The sequence below is a fragment of the Haemaphysalis longicornis genome, unplaced genomic scaffold, assembly GCF_048455015.1.
Source record: "Haemaphysalis longicornis isolate Haplotype H1 unplaced genomic scaffold, Haemaphysalis longicornis Haplotype H1 scaffold_81, whole genome shotgun sequence".
Classification (NCBI taxonomy): domain Eukaryota; kingdom Metazoa; phylum Arthropoda; class Arachnida; order Ixodida; family Ixodidae; genus Haemaphysalis; species Haemaphysalis longicornis.
In genome coordinates this window covers 1,058,232-1,080,444 of record NW_027526449.1, presented here as the reverse complement: position 1 = coordinate 1,080,444, position 22,213 = coordinate 1,058,232, and the positions used below count along the sequence as shown (strand labels likewise).

The 22,213-nt window shown below is 42.6% G+C and overlaps 1 protein-coding gene across 2 annotated transcripts in view; it reads right to left on the bottom strand.

The window, feature by feature from the left end:
- The window catches only part of LOC144150940 (uncharacterized), a 48,769-nt gene extending 26,946 nt beyond the window's left edge, over positions 1–21,823 (bottom strand). For both annotated transcript variants that reach the window (XM_077682238.1, XM_077682239.1), the window contains exons 1-3: positions 21,666–21,823; positions 8,022–8,447; positions 2,168–2,305 (exon numbers count right to left, since the gene is read on the bottom strand). In XM_077682238.1, coding sequence (XP_077538364.1) covers positions 2,168–2,305; positions 8,022–8,447; positions 21,666–21,729 — 628 coding nt within the window. In that variant the 5' untranslated portion in view covers positions 21,730–21,823. The remainder of the gene's footprint in view (positions 1–2,167; positions 2,306–8,021; positions 8,448–21,665) is intronic.
- Between the last annotated feature and the right edge of the window lie 390 nt (positions 21,824–22,213).

Sequence of the window (22,213 nt, the reverse complement as noted above, 5' to 3'; positions counted from 1 at the left end):
TGTTAAGGGGGGGGGGGGTATTACAAGTGTGCAATCCCCCCCCTTCCCCCCATCTGCTTAAAATCAGACGTTCTATCAGGCCTTGAAGTAAACCAGAGAACGGTAGGACGTTTGGCCTTAGGCGCGCATGAAAAATAACTAACGAAGCAGTTTGATTGATTGATTGATTGAATGTTTATTAGCATTTGTCACATGGGCAGGCGTTATGGGAGATTCAGGGAGATATGGGCTAGGCGTCGTTTGAAGTTAGAGAAGCTCAGAGAAAAATATGCTTTGAGATGAGGTTGAGGGCAATGGATCGACGAAGGGGGGCAGCTAAGGTTTTTAGGTACCTATATTTGAAAAGCGTGGACACAGTGGTTAAGAAAGACTAGAAGGCTAACGATGAAATACGGAAAGAACAGTGGAGAATCCAAAACAGCCAAGGTAACCAAATAAGAGGCAAGGCAGATTGAAACGAATAAATGGAGGGAAAAAATGGAAGCTAAAATGTCGTTACAGATGTATAGGGCTGAGAAATTGAACATCAGAAAGGAAAATTTCTATTATAATTTCCAGGGTATGATAATACCCTGGAAATAATTCTATGATAATTTCTATGATAATTTCTATGATAATTTCCAGTTTTGTGGAGAAGTATTCACAAAATAATGGGGTATGCGGGGTCTGCGGAAGAGAAACAGAAACTATGCGGCACATAGTGTTAGAATGTGAGGGTATCCATCCAAATCTACATGAAGCTAATATTGGGCTTCCAGAAGCCCTACTATTTAAGGGTATCACAGAGGAAGTTAACTTCAAAGCGGTCGAGGGGACGAAAAGAAGAATAGAATGCTGGTGGACGAAAAGCAGAGAGGGGAATATTGCCTAGGACAGTTACCACCTGTAACAGGGCAAAAAAAGTATTTTGTTTATTTTTTATTTTTTATTTATTTGAACATACTGTCAACCCTCATTTGAGGGTTATTACAGGGAGGGAATACATCACACGCAAAGATTACATCAATTCGCTTTCAAGAAACGAAATAAGCTTTTGCCTAATAAGCTTTTGTGCCTGCCCTAAGCAGCGCTAGTATTAAACCAAGAGTGTAAAACATGGTTATATTAGTCCTTTTTGGTAAGATGACATGTCATCACCCAGATTCAAAGGGGAAACCAAAAGCAATCATCATCATCATCATCATCATCATTATCATCATTATCATCATATCTCAATACGAGTACTTTGTGGCAAAAGAGTAAACTGCTTGTAAGTTGGTTCATAATATAAATGCAATAAAACCAGCGAAAACGTTCAAGGACAAAGAGAGAAGGATGTGTTTGTGTGCCTTCTCTCCTTGTCCTGCGCCCTTTTCGCTTATTGAACTGCACGTAAATTTGAGGGCGAACCTCTGGCTTTGCATTCTTTCTCTTAAACTACATTCAGGAGTTTCATGAAACGGATACGTTTCTTTTTTAGGTTCACTACAGGTCGATGTAATAGGCGTTTCTGGTCTCTGTCCGCATGATTTCATGATATAATCACGCGTCTTAAAATCTATAGTTCAAGTGTTACCAATTTACCTTTTTAATTTCCTCTCAGGTAAACATTTTTTGCTTGACTTGGCTCTCGTAATAAATTGAACAAAAGTGTGTGATATGTTTGTAGTGATTGCCCGGATCAAGGTACAATTGAGTCAACAGAACAATAGCATCGCGCATTGTTCAAACAAGGCTTATACTGAATTTTTCAGCAAAAAATGTGTTTATATTATTCTGACACCGTGATTCTTCTCACTACTTCGGTAAGTTTCAGTTATACTCAATTATTGACGGCAAAATGGTGACATCCTAAATAGTAACTTCCACCCATTTGTTCCAACTATGAAGTATTTTACTTTAATGTAAAAAAGCTAATAGTCATTTTGTTTAGATTGCGCAACAACTTCGCTATTAGTGATAAACAGAATCCCAGAGTTAATGTTTCTGTTGGATGACACAAACCTATTAAGGAAAAAAATGTAACAGTTAACAATTATAACTTTTTTCCGTTGGAGCCGTCAACCATCGATATAATTCAGGTTTTAAGTTAGTACAAAAACGTGCGTGATGCCTTTCAAGCAGTCAGCAGCCTAAAACAGTCCGCTATCTAAGTGAGAAAAGAAAGCATGTTTGCAGCTTGACTAACCTTCGGAACCGACTCCAATCGCACCTGCGAAAGAACGTGATGACGAACCACCAAGGCCAGCCCCACCAGCGGACCCGAGTGCACCGCTGTAGCCTCCGTTGCCGCCATAACCTACGTCGCCTCCATAACCTAATGAGGCTGCAAAGGTTAAATTTTGGATAAATATAAGCCGTTGTATTTGAATGCTTAGGCATAACTTGACTTGCTGAACCGAAAATTGGAGAGATCACAAGGAAAATGGCCGACATATGGCCGAGGTAATAGCCGGCGGCACAAACGATAAATAAAACGGCAAACACTGTTAAACGTCCCGCCAATTTCTCAGTCAATTTTCTAAACAAATAAACAAAGTGAGTTCAAACGCGGTTTAAGCGTAAGGGTGGGATTGAACTGGGAGCCTCCTGGTTGCGGCATTGGCACGATCTGATATACAGCCACATCTCAGGGGTTCTAGTTGACAAAAACTGGACACAATAAAAGTGTTGTTGCCTTCGACCTGAAAGCGGTCTTTGGAGTATTGGTGTACAAGTGCGCACGAGTAATTTACAGTAGAATAGAATAGGATAGAATAGAATTGAAAAGTTTATTTCGCTTCACAGGGGGCATGATGCTGATGGCCTGCGGAAATGGCTGAGGAAAAACAGTTTGACGGAGCCGCTAGCCCCCTCTTTGGCAGGTGTACAGCGCATGAAAAACGTGAGCACGGAATTCTTATAATGTATTATATACTCACAGCTTGACAGACCGCAGGCGCTCACGGTAGCAGGTGTACAGCGCATTGAAAACGTGCAAGACTCTCATACTACAACATAACCTCATGAACACTACAGTTAGATAAAAATATAGCAATGGAACGCAACCAACTGCGGTAGCAAGATCTCGAAAAATAACACAGAAATAGGACTCGGGGTATACAAAAGGGAATGCAAGCAGCAGGTACTCTGTATATTGCGAAAGGTATCTAAAGATGCGCAAAAAAGTGATTGATCAATGGCTTTATTTACAGAATTTCAGTTTCGTGATTCTTAAAAAAAAAGAGAAAACGCAAGAAATAGGATACAGAGTAGAAACAACATCATACATGTAAACGGTAATTTTGGACTTAAGAAAATCGAATATTGTTTCTTAGAACTAGAACACTTATTTCGCTGGTAAATTTTTTAATGGATACAGTAAAGTCAATATGATCAGATAGTTTCGTTAGGACTATAATGGTTTGATATGAAAACACGTGTTTTTAAAATTGGTTCGGGTTCTAGGAGTATGCCGGTTTGAATGCGTGAAAGAATAGTTCGTCCCATCAGGTTCGTTATATAAAGCTGTGTCTTATTTTTACGGATAATGTTCAGGAGTTTAAATAAAAAATCTGGTTCGCTCGAAGCATGCAGCATAGACCGAATAGTGGGGCCGTTGACAGGCCACTGATGTAGCCTTTGTAATTAAAGTAGAACCTTAGCATTCTTTTCTCCAAGGTAATTATTCTTTTGTAATTTTGACCATAGTTAGTTTCCCATACAAGTTCACCATAGCGCAACTTGGAGTAAAAAAAAGGTGGTACACAGGTGTCTTTTCAACCCTGGTGAAATGACATGCGTGATTTGGCACAATATTGCAATAGTTCGGGCAGGTAAATTGCTTAATCGTGTAAAGTTAGTTTCCAAGCTACATTTTTGTTGAACCGTACCTTTAGAATTTTTCGTTTTCCTGTCCTGTCGATAGCGGTGCCATCAAATGTCACTGTTGTTTCTCTTATTACTGGTTTGTTTTTTGGTTCATATTACATATTCTGTCTTTGCAGGATTTAGTTGCGGTTTATATTGCCGAAGCCACAAGGAAAACGATTAAAGATACTGGTTAACGTTTTTTGATCGGTCAATTACATTTTTTGATATGATAAAGGCATTGGTGTCATCTGCATACGTCATTAGCATGAGTGATATAGCTAATATAGGCCAAAAAAGAGTGGTGGTCCCAATTTTAACACATCTGGTTCAACACGCTGAATTGTTAAAATAATCTGGCCTAGCCTCTCCAAGGCGTACAAGCTGTTTTGGGGTGTTATGTTACTTTCTATCAATTTGTTGTATACGCCTCTAATTCCATGTTCGCCTAATTTATTTAACAATATTGTGTCATTCATGCAATCAAATGCTTTCCTCGGGTTTAAAATTAACCCCAACGACAAATTATTCTCTTCAATGTTCTTGACTATTTGGTGTTTATATGAGGATCGCCTGCTCATTTGACCGTCCTTTTAGGTGCAGAGCACTTTGGGGGCTCGCCTTGTCGTCGTAGTTCGAACGGTCGATTTCAAGCGACTGCCGGAATCAGGCGGCGCAGCGAGATAACGGATCCAAGTAGAGCATGCTGTGCCGTCGTCAGGAAGCCACGCCGAGGCTTCGAAAACCACGCGATTTAGTCATAACCTTTCGAACCTCATAAACAGCTGGCGCTTCTCATACATCTCCTCGTTGTTTAGCGCAAAGAAAACTGTAGGTATATTTCAGGCAAAATATACGTAATTATCCCGCAGCGCCCGCGTTCATTTAGTTACAAACTCTCGTTGGTTTAATGTTTGCAACAGTAAGCGATAAAAGCGGCCACGCAAGAAAAAAATGGCGCGTTCAAAATGCTACAGAAAGGTTCAAGCCGCGCAAGAAAAACATTGCGCGTTCAAAATTATGCAAAAAAGATCCAGCATACGAAATTAAAGCAAGCACAAAAAGAACTGAACTCCCACTTGCGTAGTTTCAGGAATGGGGTGCGCGAGCACTGCGATGGCGGGAAATTTGCATTGCATGTTCATCAAGGGAGGAGTGAGACAGGGTGGCGAAAAGCGTGATGGGTGGTAGCAGTGAGCTGATAACGGCGCCGCCACACATTAAGGCGAGTGGGTGGTGGCGCATTTGAGACAGCTTTCCCATTGATTGGAATGGCTTCAATTTTGTGGAAGCCATACCCGCGCTTTGCTGATAATATTATAGAGTTCTGATAATATTATGGAGTTCAAAGAAATTGCATAACCTATCACTATGACAGATAAAATCCTCAAAAAATTTAGAGAAGACATGTCGACCGATATTGGCCTACAATTTGTAAACTTGTTTTCTTCCCCTTTCCTACCTTTATACACCAGCGCCAGTCGTGCGACTTTTAAACCTCAAGGAAAAGACCCAGCTTTCATGTTAGGCTTCATCATAACTGCTAGAACTTCAGTAACGAGCGTGGTCAGAAATTTTATTGGTTGTGGTTTGATCTCACCAATTACGCAGCTGTCTATTATGTAGTTTTTTTTATTAGACATCATTCTACTCCAACGCTTGTTGGGCGCAAAAAAATGTGTGTCTATTAGTGTTGGAACCGTAACATCTAAAACATTAGGAGCGGCCGTTGGGTACTTTGCCAGGTTTATAAAGTGTGCATTCATACCATCCCCAAGGTCGGAGCCGCTAAGTGTTGCATCACCTCTGATTAGAGAAATAGCATTTGAATTAAAGAAATAGCAATTTGGTGGGTGCTAAATTACCCTACGCTGCGGCCTGTTACTTTGGTAATGCGAACAGGGTTATGTGTCTACTCTTAGTAACGGAAACAAGAAGAACCGACCGCAAAAAACAAAGAATCCATATAATAATGAGAGGACATCTTCGGCAATTACACATCAATGTTGTCGCAATCTCTGCATAATTATGAGCGCTTGGGTGTTTCTGTAAGTTCTGTGTTTTTTGAGGTGCAGCATAAGCAGCTGTCGAAAGCAAGCGAATAAAAAACGAAGCCTAATATTTGCATTTCCTTCTACCAGAAGATGTGAACAATACAGTGGATACCCCAATATGCCGGAATCGAAGCTGTTACGTTGTGTTATTTTAGAGTACAGCTTCGTTCAGACTTTTCAGGGCGTAATTGCTCCTGATACCTACACGGGTGAGTACTGCTGGAAGCATTGATGGAATATTCAAGTACCTTCCGAAGGCAACTCGTGGCTATAACGCCTTTATTCTTGGAAGGGTTACACTGAACGAATACACGCTTCTAGGCCCGCATTGTTATTTTTGTGCTTTTCGGCAAGTATGTAATATCGAATAAAAGGAAATATACGTTAAGAATTTTTTGACCCTATTATAAATTGGTGTTTGAGCCATGACGCGTATTGTCCAGTGGGGTTGTGGCGAGTGCAAAGTAGCTGATAGAAGAGTTTCCTTCCCTGAGGGGGAACTTCAGCGTTATATTGCCGTACTTGAAACCACAATATCAGTTTAGACAAGCACCTGCATTGATTTGATATCGTCACCCCCCGGTTACCCTAAATAACGTTTATGGACTTTTTTCACCCTATCTCCTTTTATACACAGATGCCTTCAGAGCAGTAAAAGAATACAACTTGATTGTTTTTATCTATTCGGGTTTAAAATCACACCCCAAACGTAGAATATATCTCATGTTACATATATATTTAGCGTTCGTACATTTTAGGTAAGAATTTGGTGCCACTAACATAAAACACTGTGTATATACAAAGGGCTTCGCATAACGTGGGTGCCAGATTTAAGTTACGCCTAATTATTTTACCAGCATAAAGGAAAGTTGTTGAAATTTAACCGGGGTGCAATTTCTGACAAAAGTTTATCATTTATGTGCGCGAGGCTTGAGTAAAGACTGAAAAATTACCTGTTAACTTGTAATTTGGAATGAACAGCAGCGATGCCACAGCTATAGAGCCTCAAAAAGAAACAGCGAATAGAAAAGTTTCCAAGAAAATGTGGTTAATGTATAGGGTTTTACCTCGCTTCACACAGAAGGGCCGAATTGAAACCTGTGGTGCCTAGGGTGCAGCAATGAATTTTACTAGTGCATGCATTATAAACGTAATTATTCTGATTTATGAATTTTAAGCAACGAAGTATATGCCGGGGGTCAGAAGCCCGACGATGTGCAGAGCCTCCGAATAGTTTACGCCAGCTGTGGAAACTTAACGTGCGCTAAGACCTCGACAAAAAAGGCGTCTTCGTTCTCCAGCACCTCTAGAAAACAGTCTTCGCTCCATAGATTGGTTTCCCGTTTACGGGCTTAGCAGCCCGACGTTTTATTTACTAAGCGACCGTTGCTGCTGAGCCTAAATATTCTCATATTTTGTTTTGAAGGAAAAGCTGGAATACTTGATTGAATATTGGATTTCGGTGTTCTTCTCCCTTCTATTTGAAGGTTTGCGTTAGGTTTACTCGTTTAAGATTGCTTGTGTAAGCTACTAGTTTTTTACTATACTTTTTATTGAAGCGAAACATGAAGACTTAGTAAAATAGTTCAGGTTGCCGTAAATACATTGTATAAACTATGTTGCTGCAAAATTCAGCGTTAAGCACCTACTCTCAGCCGAGTAACTGAAGTAGAGTTTAATTTCTTGTTATTTTGACGCGCAACAGGCACTATCGTTCACCCCAACATATTCTTTGAAGTGATGTCTGATTCCTCAAATCCGGTTCACTGTCGCGCTGTTTGTGAAGAAGCGAAACCATGCGCCGTGCTGGTATTATGCGTAAGTGGGTTAGTTCCTGAGCCGTAGTAGTCATTGCCAACGAATAAGTTTTATAGCTCGGAGAAACACTTTGTCATTTTTGTTTGCACCAGTGACCCTTTTTCTCAGCGTATGGCCGGTGCGCTCGTGCGAACGACAGCAGTGCTTTACACATGTAACTTCGAGGGCTTAGATATAAGCATCGGTGTTTAGAGTATAGGGATAAGCACGGAACACTATAGCAATCTGACATTGCTTGTCCTAACACTCGTAAGCGACACACATCAACATTCCGGAAATCTTTGTTTACAAAACCAATTCGTTACAAAACCTAATACTCACCAGCACGAGATGAACTGCCTGGCAAGAAGCGTCCACTCCCTCCGCCGAGAGATACTCCTCCGCCTGACGCGCTGCCAGCGTAACTTCTTGCTCCACTCAAGCTGGCGCTGCCAAGGCCACCTCCGCTTCCTCCATAGTAGCCTTCTCCAGGAGCACCTCCGCCGTAGCCGCCACCAAAAGAGCCGCCCCATGACCCACTCGCGCTTCTTCCGCCATAGCCCCATGGTCCGTATAATGAACCACGGCCGCCATAGCCTCCGCTACTGGATGATCCGCTCCAAGAGCGACTGCTCGGGCTTCGTCCTGAATCCCATTCTCCAAACATGTCGTTCCAGAAACCGTCAGGGCGGCTTCTCCGAGTACCTGAACTTCCCCAGAAGTCGTCATTCCAGAAGCCACTGTTGAAGAAATCGTCGTTACTGTGTCCTGGAATGACAAAAAAGTAAAAATAAACTTTCAGTAACGCCGGAATATTTTCAGTAGTGCTTTGAATACATTTCCCCGGTGAATACGTTTAGTCCGCGCATTAACCAGTCGCAAAAATCGATGGACAGTACTCTTTGAGAAAAAAAAAATGAATCCATGTGTGTACGCCGAAATTGTTTTGTAGCTTCAAGCTTGCAGTTTAACAGAAATGAACTGCTTCTCATCAAAGGTCGTGTAATCGCCCCGTCAGTATCTGGGCACAACCGGATGTGTCACGAGACGACAAGTTTTACATAATTATCAAGGCGCAATTAGGTATAATATAAATGACCGCACAAAGCACTAGAATGCGACTTGAAGGAACATTCAAATATATTAACGTTTTTTTGTTGTACGTTAACATCACACATCCTTGACTAATTCTTTTTTGATCAAATTGTTTTTGCACAGAGCATTTCCTAATGGTTTACTTCAGGACCATACAAGTTTGCCCCTCTAGATATAAAAACATTCTCCGCGAAAACTCAATTTTTCATGTTTATAGTTTCAATAAGTCAGCCTGGTTTTCTGACACTGCATTCTAGAATTAAACGTCCTTACATAACACGAGCGTTGAAATGAAACTGTTCGTTGTTCACTGAATTGTGTATTTATCTGACGGATGAATAAATTTCGTAAAATACGTCGTGCAGTTCACGAATAAAAGCAACCAGTGCAGTCATGTAGGGGATATAAACAAAAGAGAACGTGCTGATGAAACATTTTTATTGCAACACGTATTCATGTAAAGGAAAGTTTGGCATCCACCTAAATGCAGCCATACGGCTACCGTATGTAGCCGTATGGCTGCATTTAGGTGGATGCCAAACTTTCTTTTACATAAACTTACTCCACCTTGGAGATTTCCCTTAAATCTGGTCGATTAACACGTATTTATGTTTAAGGGGCAACAAGCTTGGCAACACATGGCAGAATTTACGTTTTTTGAGCACCGTGTGAAAATAAATTATTGAAGAAAACGTTTTGTGTGCCCTCCCTACCTCTTCCTTTTAAGGGTGCAATACTGGTTACATTTCGTCTGCCTTCCTTATTACAGACTGACTGTTTACGTGCTACCAAAACAGAATGTTCTTAAGACAATTTTTGGCGTCACGAAAACTTCATTCTTGAAGAAAGTACTGGAATCATTTGTACAGTATATGTGGTTTGCGATTGTGCAAATATTTTCAAGTTTTCACCAGGGACAGAAAAGGGGTTAGACAAAATAGCCTGTAACGCAAGATATCAGCGCCGCATACAGAGGCGTACCATGCGCGGCAGCGTGTCGTTGTTGAAAAGTGCACGAAATGCAACGCGTCGCGATGAATGTCGTTGTCCCGCACACTTCCTTGTAGAGCGATGGGTGACGTCAGAAACCCTGAATCGAGCAACGGGATTTGCCTCACATATAGGTATAGTAAATGTTTTAAGAACATACAATACATAAAAAGTTTCCAGGCAATTTCACAAAACGAGTTTTATAAGACACACATTTTGATCTCACGCGAAGCCATCTTAGATCAATCCGTTTTTTTACGACTTAACATTATTCAATGTGCGTATTCCTCTTCTCTTTCAGGTGTGTGGGCATGCACAATACCCGCCCGATTGCATTGCCTTGTTGCTATGGGCACTACAATGCGATATATATATATATATATATATATGCATGCCCGGGACTGTTCACCTGTCTTGACAGGTTCAAATAAGGGCAGCTTTTTGCATGAGAGCGGTGATTATTGAACCGTATTCGGAAGGGCGTTTCAGTTTGGCCGATATATTGTTGCCTACAAACAGTGCACTCTAGAAGATATACGACATTAGCGGAGTCACAGTTAAAGTTACCTTTTATATTTACGTAGTAGTCTGAAGCCGTGCTGGTGGCGCGCTGTGTAGTGGTCATGTGTGGGCATACTTTACATCGGGGTTTATTGCAGGGCATGCAGCCAGTAGTTGCCGGTCGGTTGATACGAGAGTTAGTAAGAAAGTCACCTAATTCTTATTACTCCGGTAGACGGTAGACAACGCGTGGTGGTTCGGGGAATATGCTTTTTAAGCGGTCACTTTGCATTAGGATATTGTGATGTTTTTTTAGCACGGTTGACACTCTTGGAGCGGAGGATGAGTGGGTTAAAACTAAGTTAGTTTGCGGGTTCCCGTTCGGGGCTTTTTTCTTACAGATTTCGTTACGATCTAATTGGTTGGCTCGCACAAAAGCGTCGTCGATAATTTTTTCCGGGTATTTTTTATTCAGGAGGGCGGTCTTGAGTTCTCGACAGTTTGAGTCAAAGTCGGCTTGGTTTGAGCAAATTCTCCTAAATCGGTGGGCTTGGCTGTAAGGTATTGCTGTCTTGCAGTGTCTGACATGGCTACTTCGGAAGTGCAAATACTGCCGCGTGTCTGTCGGTTTTCTATACAGTTTAGTTTGAAGCCGACCTTGGAAGGTAGTAACGGTGACGTCCAGAAAGTTTACACTGTGTTCCGAATAGGAATGAGCAAGGGAAATACTAGGATGGGCTAGGTTGAATGCCTTAATGAAGGTGAGGAGCTCCGCCTCACCGTGTGGCCAGATCATAAATATGTCATCAATGTACCTTTTATAGTACATTGGCTTTAAATTTTGGGTGTCAAGAAAGTTTGATTCGAGGTGAGCCATAAAGATATTAGCGTAGTTAGGTCCGATTCGAGTTCCCATTGACGTTCCGCTGACTTGCACGTAATGAACTCCGTCGAACTCAAAATACTTAAGTTCAAGAATAAGCCTAAGGAATGTTTGGAGAGCAGAAGAAGCGATAGGTTTGTCGCACGATGACTGCTCATACACAAGGGATACAGCGGCGATGCCATCTTCATGGGGGATGTTAGTATACAGTGACGCAATATCAAGGGTGACTAGAAGGCAGTTATCAGGAATTTCAATTTTTTAGATGTCTGAGAGAAAGTCATTGGTATCCTTAATAAAGGAGCGAAAGCTGGGCGGAATGTCGCAAATGAGATTATCCACATAGCGCGAGAGGTTTTCGGTAACAGTGCCAATGCCAGAAACGATGGGGCGCCCAGGGGTTGTTCACCTTGTTAATCTTTGGGAGAAGATAGAATTTATCGGCTACTGGGCTTAAGGGGATCAGGGAACGAGCCGTGGTTTCATTTATTGTTTTATTTTTAACAAGCTCAGCAAGTTTATCTTTGACAATTTGCTGATAATCTTGAATGGGATCATTGGGTAGTGCTTTATGGAACGTCGATACTGATAGCTGCTTATTGGCCTCGTTAACATAGTCGGTTTTGTCAAGGATTACGATTGCGCCTCCCTTGTCGGCAGGTTTAATAATTATGTCGGGACAGCTTGCGAGTTCCTCTAGGGCTTTCTTTTCGTTGGTAGTCATGTTGTGGCGGAAAGAAATTTGTGTTTGGTATGCTTTTCGCACATCGCGTTGGACAGCTTTGATGTACATGTCGAGGCAACTATCACGCTGTGTGGGAGGGGTCCAGTGCTTATAGCTAGGTAGGGTTCTGCGGGCTTCTTCCGTCGCGGGGTGATCGTAGAAGTATTCTCGTAGCCTCATGTTTCTGGCGAAGTTATCTAAGTCCTTAAAAAGTTGAAATTCATCAAAACCACCAGTAGCCGGGCAAAAGTTTAGGCCCTTTCACAAGACGTTCATCTGAGCTGGGGAGAGGGTTATACTTGAAAGGTTCATTACATTCCCGGTAAGGTTTTCTTTTGTGACGGCAGGCGAGGGAAAATTATGGGTAGAGGGATTTAACTGAACTGTTTCGGGTGCAGTAGTCGAAGCATTTATTACAGTCGTAGTGACATTATCGGCCGTATTGTCAGAGTTGGGGCAGTTACTAGTGCCGGAGCTTGTTAGGTTCTTACGCATGTGGCCAGTGTTAGAAATCTTATCTCCGTTAAACTTTCGCTCTTTTGTTCGGGATATGGCGGAGGCCGTCTTAGATACGTAGTTGCTTAAAAGGTTTAACTCTCTTTTGATTAGTTCCTGACTAAGTAGTTCCTCTTTCTTTCGGAGAGAATGGGCCGTAGTTTCGTAGTGATTGAGGATTATTTCGGATAATTGTAAAGATGCTTTATCGAGTACCTGTTTCCACTTATTCATTTGGACGGGGAGAGTTTGGTAGTAGCAGGTTTTATTCTAATCCTAAGACCCCTGGGAGCGACCGCGGTAGTCAAGTACTGTGCAAGAGCGGAAACGTGCAATTCGGAACGTATGCGCTTTTCGGTGATTTTTCTTAGCTTTAAAAACTGTCTTGAAACGGGGAAGGAGGCCGCGTTACTTGTTTTTTTGTGTTGTAGTCAGTTGCTGCTATGCCGATTCTTTCGAAGGTTGTAAGGGCATGTGGCACGGAGGGCTGGGGTCCAAAATCCACCCCCTTTTTCTCTCTCTCGCTCCCCCCCCCTTTTTTTATTATTTTTTGTTTGTTTGTTTGTTTGTTGATGTTGTAACATAGGCGTAGCCGGACTGTATGCACACTCTCCATTTCCGAAACATTTTCCGCTCCTTCTCACAGTTTTATGCAAACCTATATAAGAAATGTGTTCAAAACGTTTGCGACAGCAAAATCATGTAACTTTACTCTGATCAAGGCAAGTCCCGTTGCCGCTACGTAAGTAAACATTGTTTGTTATTGTTCTTGCTGTGTATCCGACTCTTTACTTATACTATTTTTGCGCGCTTTGTGAGTTTATCTTTCGCTAGATTTATATATATATATATATATATATATAATTCTGATTCGCTACATGCATAGCGAGGGCCTCTGTTCCGGCAGTCTTGGTGCCATAGGGAGCTTAAGAGGGTTCAAAGCTGGTCGACCACTCTGGACATGTCGTAGACACTCGAGTCACGACCCGGGGGTTAAAAAGAAGGTCCCCTTCACCCCGAGTAGTCCGAATGGCGATGGCCACCACCCCCAAGCACAGGAAACAAAAATACCTAAAATAAATAGCCCAGAAAGTGAAGGGGAAAGTCGCCCCGCCGGTAGCGTAGTGGTTATCGCACCAGACCGGTATTCTGGAGGTCGTGGGTTCGGATCCCACCTGGCGGGCATTTTTTCTTCACTTTCTTTCTTTCTTTCCAAATTCTTAATCTGTTTCGATGATCTACCACATACTCCCCTTTGCTTTCCGAGGTTTTCTCGACTGCCAACCCTTATTTCTGTGTTATATATATATATATATATATATATATATATATATATATATATATACGATAGAGAAGTCAAACTGAAAAACATAACAACATTTATTCTAACGTTTCGACCGGGGGCCGGTCGAAACGTTAGAATAAATGTTGTTATGTTTTTCAGTTTGACTTCTCTATCGTACAGCTAACCTCTAAGCCAGGAACCTTTTCTCTTAACTATATATATATATATATATATATATATATATATATATATATATATATATATATATATATATATATATATATATATATAGCGTATGAATGAAGTACGATGGGGCCGGTAAAAAATATACAGTGAAAGAGAAGACTAAAGGGTAACGAACGAAAATGTATTAACGTTTCGGCTTCGGAGAAGCCTTCGTCAGAATGACGAAGGCTTCGTCAGAATTCTGACGAAGGCTTCTCCGAAGCCGAAACGGTAATACATTTTCGTTCGTTACCCTTTAGTCTTCTCTTTCACTGTATATATATATATATATATATATATATATATATATATATATAAAACAGAAATAAGAATTGGCAGTCAAGAAGACCTCGGAAACCAAAGAGGAGGATGTAGTAGCTAAAGATAAAGAATTTGGAAAATAAGAAAGTGGAGAAAAAATGCCCGCCAGGTGGGATCCGAACCCACGACCTCCAGAATAGCGGTCTGGCGCGATAACCTGGTGCGACAACGCTGGTCGACCACTCTCGACATGTCGTAGACGCTCGAGTCACGGCCCGGGGGTTAAAAAGAAGGTCCCCCTTCACCCCGAGTAGTCCGATTGGCGCTGGCTACCACCCCAAAGCGCAGGAAACAAAAACACCTGAACATAAATAGCCCAGAAAGTGGAGGCTAAAGTAGCCCCGCCGGTAGCGTCGTGGTTATCGCACCAGACCGGTATTCTGGAGGTCGTGGGTTCGGATCCCACCTGGCGGGCATTTTTTCTGCACTTTCTTATTTTCCAAGTTCTTTATCTTGAGCTACTACATCCTCCCCTTTGCTTTCCGAGGTCTTCTGGACTGCCAATTCTTATTTCTGTCTTATTTTCAACGAGCCCCCCATTTCCTATGCAGATTCGCTACACACACACACACACACACATATATATATATATATATATATATATATATATATATATATATATATATATATATATATATATATATATATATATATATATATATATATATATATATATAGCAGAACAGAGAGATACGGGACGAGGGACTCGGTAAAGATATATATATATATATATATATATTTATATATATATATTTATACAGAAAGATAGGTCGGCAGTCTACAACGCCAAAGGAGGCATAGGGGTGTGGTTAGGCTCTTTTTTTAACTACGGTTAATGAAGTTAACATTTTTTTATTATTACTGAATATACGGAAGAAGGAAAGAAAGAAAAACACGCACCCAGAGTGGGGGCCCAACTCAAGCCTAACCACACCCCTATGCCTCCTTTGGCGTTGTAGACTTCCGACCTATCTTTCTGTATTTCCTCAACGAGCCCCTCATTTCCTTACTATATATATTTATATATATATATATGCGTCTGTGTGGGGGGTGTATGTGTGTGTTTGTCAAAGCGTGTAATTGTCGTTCAGTGTACCCAACAGTATTTTATTTTTTTTGTGTGTGAGATCGACACGTCCTGAGTCACCTCTTTACTTTTGTTTTTTTTTTCTCGTGAGCCAGCACAAAGGCCCTCCGGTTGTTCCTGGGCAAACTAATAAACATTGATTGATTGATTGGTTGATTTATTGACTGATCCCAATAAACGCTGCTAAATAACTTGGCTTGTTATAAAAAATTTAGAACCTGTATAACATTTTATTCCGATGAATGGCTGCGCATTTCTGTAGAAGTGCGCTCATGTGATTGAGGCTTGGCTTGCGGATGATGAAGGGTCAGTTTTTCTCTAACATCAGCGCACAGGTGTAGGAGGGTTAGCTTTAATTTCACAGAAAACACGCAAAATCGGCTTGCACTGTGTTCTATTTTAGCCTCCCGTTTTAGACAGCTTAGCTACAAGCTCAGCGCCTTTTCTACCATGTTGAGCCCTGTTGTAGTCCTAGCAAGGACGCCAATGAAGACAACTTTGCAAAGGCAGCTCTGAAGTCCAGAACTGTGGAGGCTATATTCCTGAAAAACTCCAAAAGATGCCACCGCCACCTTTGTGATGCCACAAACTAGTTCTTTAAGCAGAACATTTCCTTTTCGCTAATGTTTGCGTCACCATATTTTCTTAGTTTTATTTTAGTGTTGATTTTGTTATTTTATTTACCCCGTGTAAAATTGCGACTTCTTTTTGTTACCACGCCTTTTAGAGTCTTTTTGTACGGGGTAGTGACCGCCACTCCCTTTTCCCCCTGCCTTCCCTGCCCTACTCAGCCGACTCTGCGGCGCCCGTCACACTTAGCTACGCTCCCTTGTAAGTGGCTCTCTTCCCCCTTCCGTGCTTTCCCCGCACCCACCCCCTGGGAACAGGTTCTCCGATGCTCGGCTCTGGAGACCCAGACCCCTCATCTCCGAAGGGGCACCCCAACCGTCTGACTCAGCCATGAACAAAGTCTCTCTCTCTCTCTCTCTCTCTCTCTCTCTCTCTCTCTCTCTCTCTCTCTCTCTCTCTCTCTCTCTCTCCGATTCTGTTTGCTTTGTACCTGGAAATAAACTGCTTCCATACTAACCTATCATGCTCCTGGTGAACTTGAACGCAGCTTAAGAGACCATGCTAGCCTTTAAATTTTCCTGTGGCATGGGAGGGTGTGTTTGAAGGTGTGGCTTAGGTATCAGCACCGCATAGAACGCGTGGTTTTGCTTGTTACTGTTTCGGCATTCTGTCCATTCCCACTTTCCGCATAGAAAAACGCTGCAGAATTTTTTATTTTTATTTGCACCCGAGAACTTTTGATCGAAGTCCGAGACGGTGAAAATGCACCTTTATACTTCTTTGTGAGGACATAAATTGTCACTAGTCAGGGTACGAAAATGAGAAGACCGACGAAGTTGAGAGTAATCAGTTCATGCAACAATTTACACGGCAATTAGTGTACCCTAATGCACTCACATATGTTTGCGCTAGTTATGCAATCATTATTGTTCCTTCAATAAAATTGGAAAAGCTTTGTTTACTCGAATAATGCGGGAGGTGCTGGATACCCTGGCTGCAACCTATGTGAACCGAAGAAAATGGCTTCCATTACCTGGAAGATTTCACTGTTTTGGCCTGCTTTGAATTTTCTTCGTCAGCAAACTACACTTTCTTTGTTAAAAAACAATTAATTAAAGCTGCCGTTTCTCTATCTTTTTCCCTTTCATTTAGAATTCACAAAAAAACCACATCACAGACTGTGGAGCAACACGGCCTCAAAGTCAGACAACGAATTTCCAGGTGAAGAGATACTGCAGGAGATGCAGTAGAAGCAACTCGCTGGATGTGCCAACACGGCGGATTAGAGCAGTACACGGCGTTCTGCCGATTGCGATAGTAACCTCAGAGTAGCAGCACTAGTTTGTACTATGGAAACATACATGACAGAGAAAAAGGGCTATAGCGCTGGCCTTTGCTGGCGTATATCTTGTAACGGTGCTTAGGACTACCCAAACATTGAACTGCAATTGAAGCTGTAAGAAATATCCCAGCAGTCGTATTATTAATTTTTATTCTAATGACTAATAGCTAATATTTTTGGATTGTTTTTTGCGTTATATGAATATGTTATTTAATTCATCCCTACTACCCCCGTACACTGTAACCACATGGTATATAAACATGGTATATAGACGCCGGTGTTCCCCTTTGCTGCAATATTGCGACATGATATGTGAGAGACGTAGTAGGGCATTACTCAACTGCAACCTCTACGCACCAAGATTTTCGGACTTTATTGACCTTCGTTTTAAGCACTTACTTAAAAGCCTTGCTGAAATAAACGTGTCCTAAATATTACCGTCTTTATTTTGCAAGACTACACATTCGGTACTTTATTTCACGTTGGGTTGTTATTCAGGTGCTTAGTTCCACCTTTAATAGCCAAAGAGATAATGCAAACACACTTCGCGAGTGCCGCACAGATTAGCGTTATCATGTCACAATTGATTTAAATATTCTTTGTGCTATATCATGATTTTGGATTTGGACGTACATGCTTCTAACATTGCTGTCTTGGATCAGGGGAGCTATTCCAGAACACCAGCGATAGATCGCTCCCGAGCTTTCAGTTGCTCGAGTTACCAAAGTAGTGATAGTACAGCATCCGATACACCTCAAGCGACACCGGCGCAATTGCGCTAAGCACGCTTGGCACTGTCAGAGCGCCCAGTTGAGGCTACTCACGTTGAAAAAGCACGGCTTGTGCGAGCATTCGCATGAATCGGCATGTAGAATCAAGCTGCAATATGCAATCCGTTGCGTAAAGTAGATAACCCAGCTATTCATTTTAAAACTCCAGTGTGGCCCTAGCCTTATTTTAAAGCTCCGCCCTTTTATAGCTGCGTAGCGCGGCCCGTATTTTGTCGGTGTTCTGTTCTTCCAGTGAATGTGTTTGCTACGTTGTTTGAGGGTGGCTCCAGTGCCGCTCAGTGCCAGCCCAAGCCAAGTAAGTGAAGCAGTTCACTGTAGCGAAAAGAACACGCCTTTCTCCCGATTGCAAACGTGACCGGCTTTGTTTACGTGCGGACGGTGGGCGTCGTATAAGACATCGCCCCAATTAGGCGGGTCATGAGCGTGTTCAACGTCTTACGAGTGTGTTTTAGACGTTGAAGGTGTGTCATCTGTCGTCGATTGTGTTTTTCTGTGTATGAATTCGTCTGCCGTGGGAAAATCTTGTATTGGCTGCTCCTATCGTTGGACTAGAGTGAACTCTTTGTTCGCACTGAACTCCCCCGGGATTGTGGCAGCATTTGACTGACGGCGGCGTGGTACTTCCTTCGTTCATTGTTTGCAGCTAAGCTATGTGACCGGAGAATCAAATGCAAGTGACTTCGTGGCTGCGGCGCTACCCCAGCGGCGAAGTGGACGCCATGGCAGCCATGGTTGGGTGGGGCCTCGGTCGCTTCGCCGCGCCCATGAATGGGCTGGGTATGCGTGATTGACACGAGAACTCGGACGAAAGGGGGGATGGATATTGCATGGCCTAGTTGAACTCGTGAGGCCCGGGATGGCGGCTGCGGCGGCGTGGTTAATTTTTCCCTCTCTCCACAGCAGGCATATATTTATCCTGACAGATTTTTTAAGTGTAAGACGAATTTCAAGCCTTTTTTTGTCCCTCGAAATCACTATGCATTGGCTGTACAGCCATCTGGCTCCCGACACCCCCCCTTATCACGACTTTGATGGAGCTTTCGCTCTATGACTTCCGAGGAGCAAGTGCGCTGCGGTTTTTGTGCGACACACATCCTCCACGTAAGCGTTGGTAGCAACCGCACCAGCGACCACCCCCAGTCGACAGTGAGTCTGTATGTGCTGAATAGGACTACTGCAAACATGCTGATCGCTGTTTTTAGGTGGTTCGCCGGACATGGCGGCTTCCGCAAGCTCTACCATGCGTTCATCCGTCTGCAGCCACAGCCTAAACTTCAGATGCGACCGCTTGATGGAAAGGAGGTTTCCATCGAGTGGCCGGGCTTGAGCTATCATCCGCTAGTAAAACTTTCCAATGTGGCGTTGCATGACCATGGGTTTCGTTTATCATGAGCGGGCAGACGGTTTTCTTGAGGCGTTTCTTGTCACACCATTCTTGCGGAAAGTTTACTCGTAGGCTAGTATGTGATCAACGGCGTGTGTTTTTTATCGGAGGTGATCTTTGCGCATTTCAATGGGTTTTGTCTAGCGTCTTTGTGCTATGGCATGGAGCGTAGCATGCAAAGCTTGTGAAAGGAAGAGTTGAGTCTGAAAGAAACAGCGTGACACAAGAAAGAGGGGAAGATATAGATCCCATAAAAAAAAACCAAGCTACTGTAGGTTCGTCGAAAGTTGTGAACCATCAAAAGCTGTAAACAGCAAAGTGAAATAATAAAGGAAACAAACTTCGAAAGCTGGGGCTGTTGCCATTCCTTTCTTCGTATCTCATGCCCAATTGGGTTACTTGCCCGAAACTGGGAGCTGTTAGGAGCGAATGGGCTCGGTTTATGAAAATTCACAGAACTGTGAATTGGAAAAGTAAAAATTGTTCAATAATGCGTGCCGCGTGACACATGAACGTGATAGCACATGAGGAGGACAGGTGCACACCAGTCGCGCAGAACTCCGATTATAGGGAGGTTGTGGTGTGTGGTGGTATGTGCCAGCCTTCTTGCTGATGAGTACACTACGATAAGAAAGAATAGAAACTGACGAAAACACGGTGTAGCACAAAATAAGCCGGTCGAAGTAATGCTAAACTTCATGCCAAAAGACTAAGAAATAAAAGCAAGGAAAAATACGCAAGTGCAATATATCCTTTAAGAATTATCGCAAGTGCAAATATGAGTTGTTCATAAGTAGCGCAAGTACAGTGTAACAGTTCTTATTAGGTATCGCCAAGCTTTCGGTTTAAAATCACGTAAACAGCCTTACGTGCCCTTGGGAAATTTCGTATCTGAAAGCGGACGGAGAGTTTCCATAACACCGAGCAGCAATTAATTTGAATGGGGGCGTTTCTATTACCCAATTGCTTTTTTTGCCAGTCGGCCTTAGTCACGTGATCGCACTGTCTGTCACCGACCGAAGCAATGGGCAGAAATTGCTTCTTAGGACGGCAAATTCCAAACAAAAAGCTGATAAGAATACCTCAAATAAACATAAATTAACTTTGTAGTGAAATTCAGATTATTAAAATTGAAGCGCGATAAGTAGTGTAGTTGGCTTAGCTTGCCCCGAGTAGCCACCATTGCAGCAGTGGAGCGAGAGAACGCAGTGAAAGATAAGTCACGCGCTTGTCGCGCCTCCTTGGAACGCGCTGCCGTGGACCGAATACGCCACCTCAGTAATCAGGAAATAGCATGAATTTCATTTTTAAAGCGGTTGAATTCGGCCTCGAAATATTATCAGCACGTTACGTGGGCGTCGCGAGAGCTCGTGTTTCCCGAGTTCCGCTCAATCTCGGGCTTTCTGGGATATCATCCCAGGACTTGTGCAATATTATCATCATCATCAGTCTTTTTGTATCCAGGTAAGGACGGGGATCTTCCCCAAATATCTCCTTCTATCGGGCTTTTTTCATGTACATCCTATGTCCTCCAACTTTCTTAGTTCTTCACTCCATCATACCCCGGGTCTGTTAATAACCATTGCGTTAAATGAATAGTCAACCTATTTCACCTAATCGGCTTACATACTGAAGCATGCTAAATCTACGTGCAGTTTTTAGCTCCTCCGACAGACTGGCGACATCCTGGCCCTGCAACGTTAACCAAATGCTGAAAGGGCATGATGGAAGGGAAACAGAGCCTTGGTAGGCTGTTTTTCGGGAAACAAGTTTGAATGGAGTGGGTGAGAATGGTGTCTTGGAATTTAGGATCTATACTTCAATCTGCTAAGGCAAGGACGAAGCGTTCATAATGCTCTGTTTTCTCACTAAGAGCCCTTAAACAATTTTTTGCATAAGCACTTGCAATAACGGCTTCCGAATTGAAGATGTTGAGATGGGCGTTGATTGCCGACACGCTTTTACTTTTTTCAGACCTTTAGTTTAGGAAGAACCTTGCTTTTGATGAGAATATAGGATTATCGTAATCGGAGTGGGGAGCTTAGTTTTGAATCAATTTTTCTTCTACCTTGGCATACGTATATTTATGGATTACGTGAACGTTTTCCACCCACTTCGAACAGATGATTCTTCTTAAGCTAACGAATGCATCCCCTTTTTTTCTATCACTACAGAAATTTTTTTTCGCAGGACGAAGTTTTTTCTGCTCATAATGTGTCTAACGAACATCATTCAGACTCTCAACAAAGTTTTACAGTCACATTGGTTAGGCAAAATTTCTCTTAGAACTCACCATATGCTTGTGTGGCCAAGGCCAAGAGCAGGAAGGACGCGGCACAGATACCGAAGGCGGCCATTTTTCACAGACCCGGCCTTGCACGCTCGGAACGCAGGGACCGAGTGAGGACAAAGCTGGTCATATTGGGTTTTTGTTACAGCGCTTGAATCAATCTTGTCATGTCACTCCGAATACAACCGGCCATTGGTACTCTTCAAGCTGCTCCGAATCTTCAAGGTGACCTATCGCCTTGGTTTTCTCGAAATATTTTTTTGTTTCTTGCGTTAGAAAAGTGGAGACAATATATTTTTATGCAACAGGACCAAAAAAATAAATACAGACGTCCGTCAGACGGACGTGCCCAGAGCGCCCATAGTTGACGTACAGCGATAGAACAATAGCTTTCCATAAGGTCTGCTCAAAACAAAAAGAAATCGAGAGCATCCGAACATGGGGGGGGGGGGGGGGGGGCGGGGCTTCTTATGCAGATAAGGGCGTGGAGAAAATGTCGCTATGGAAAGACGTTCCTTCTGTTTCCGGGGCCTTAAAAGTGTCCAAAAGAC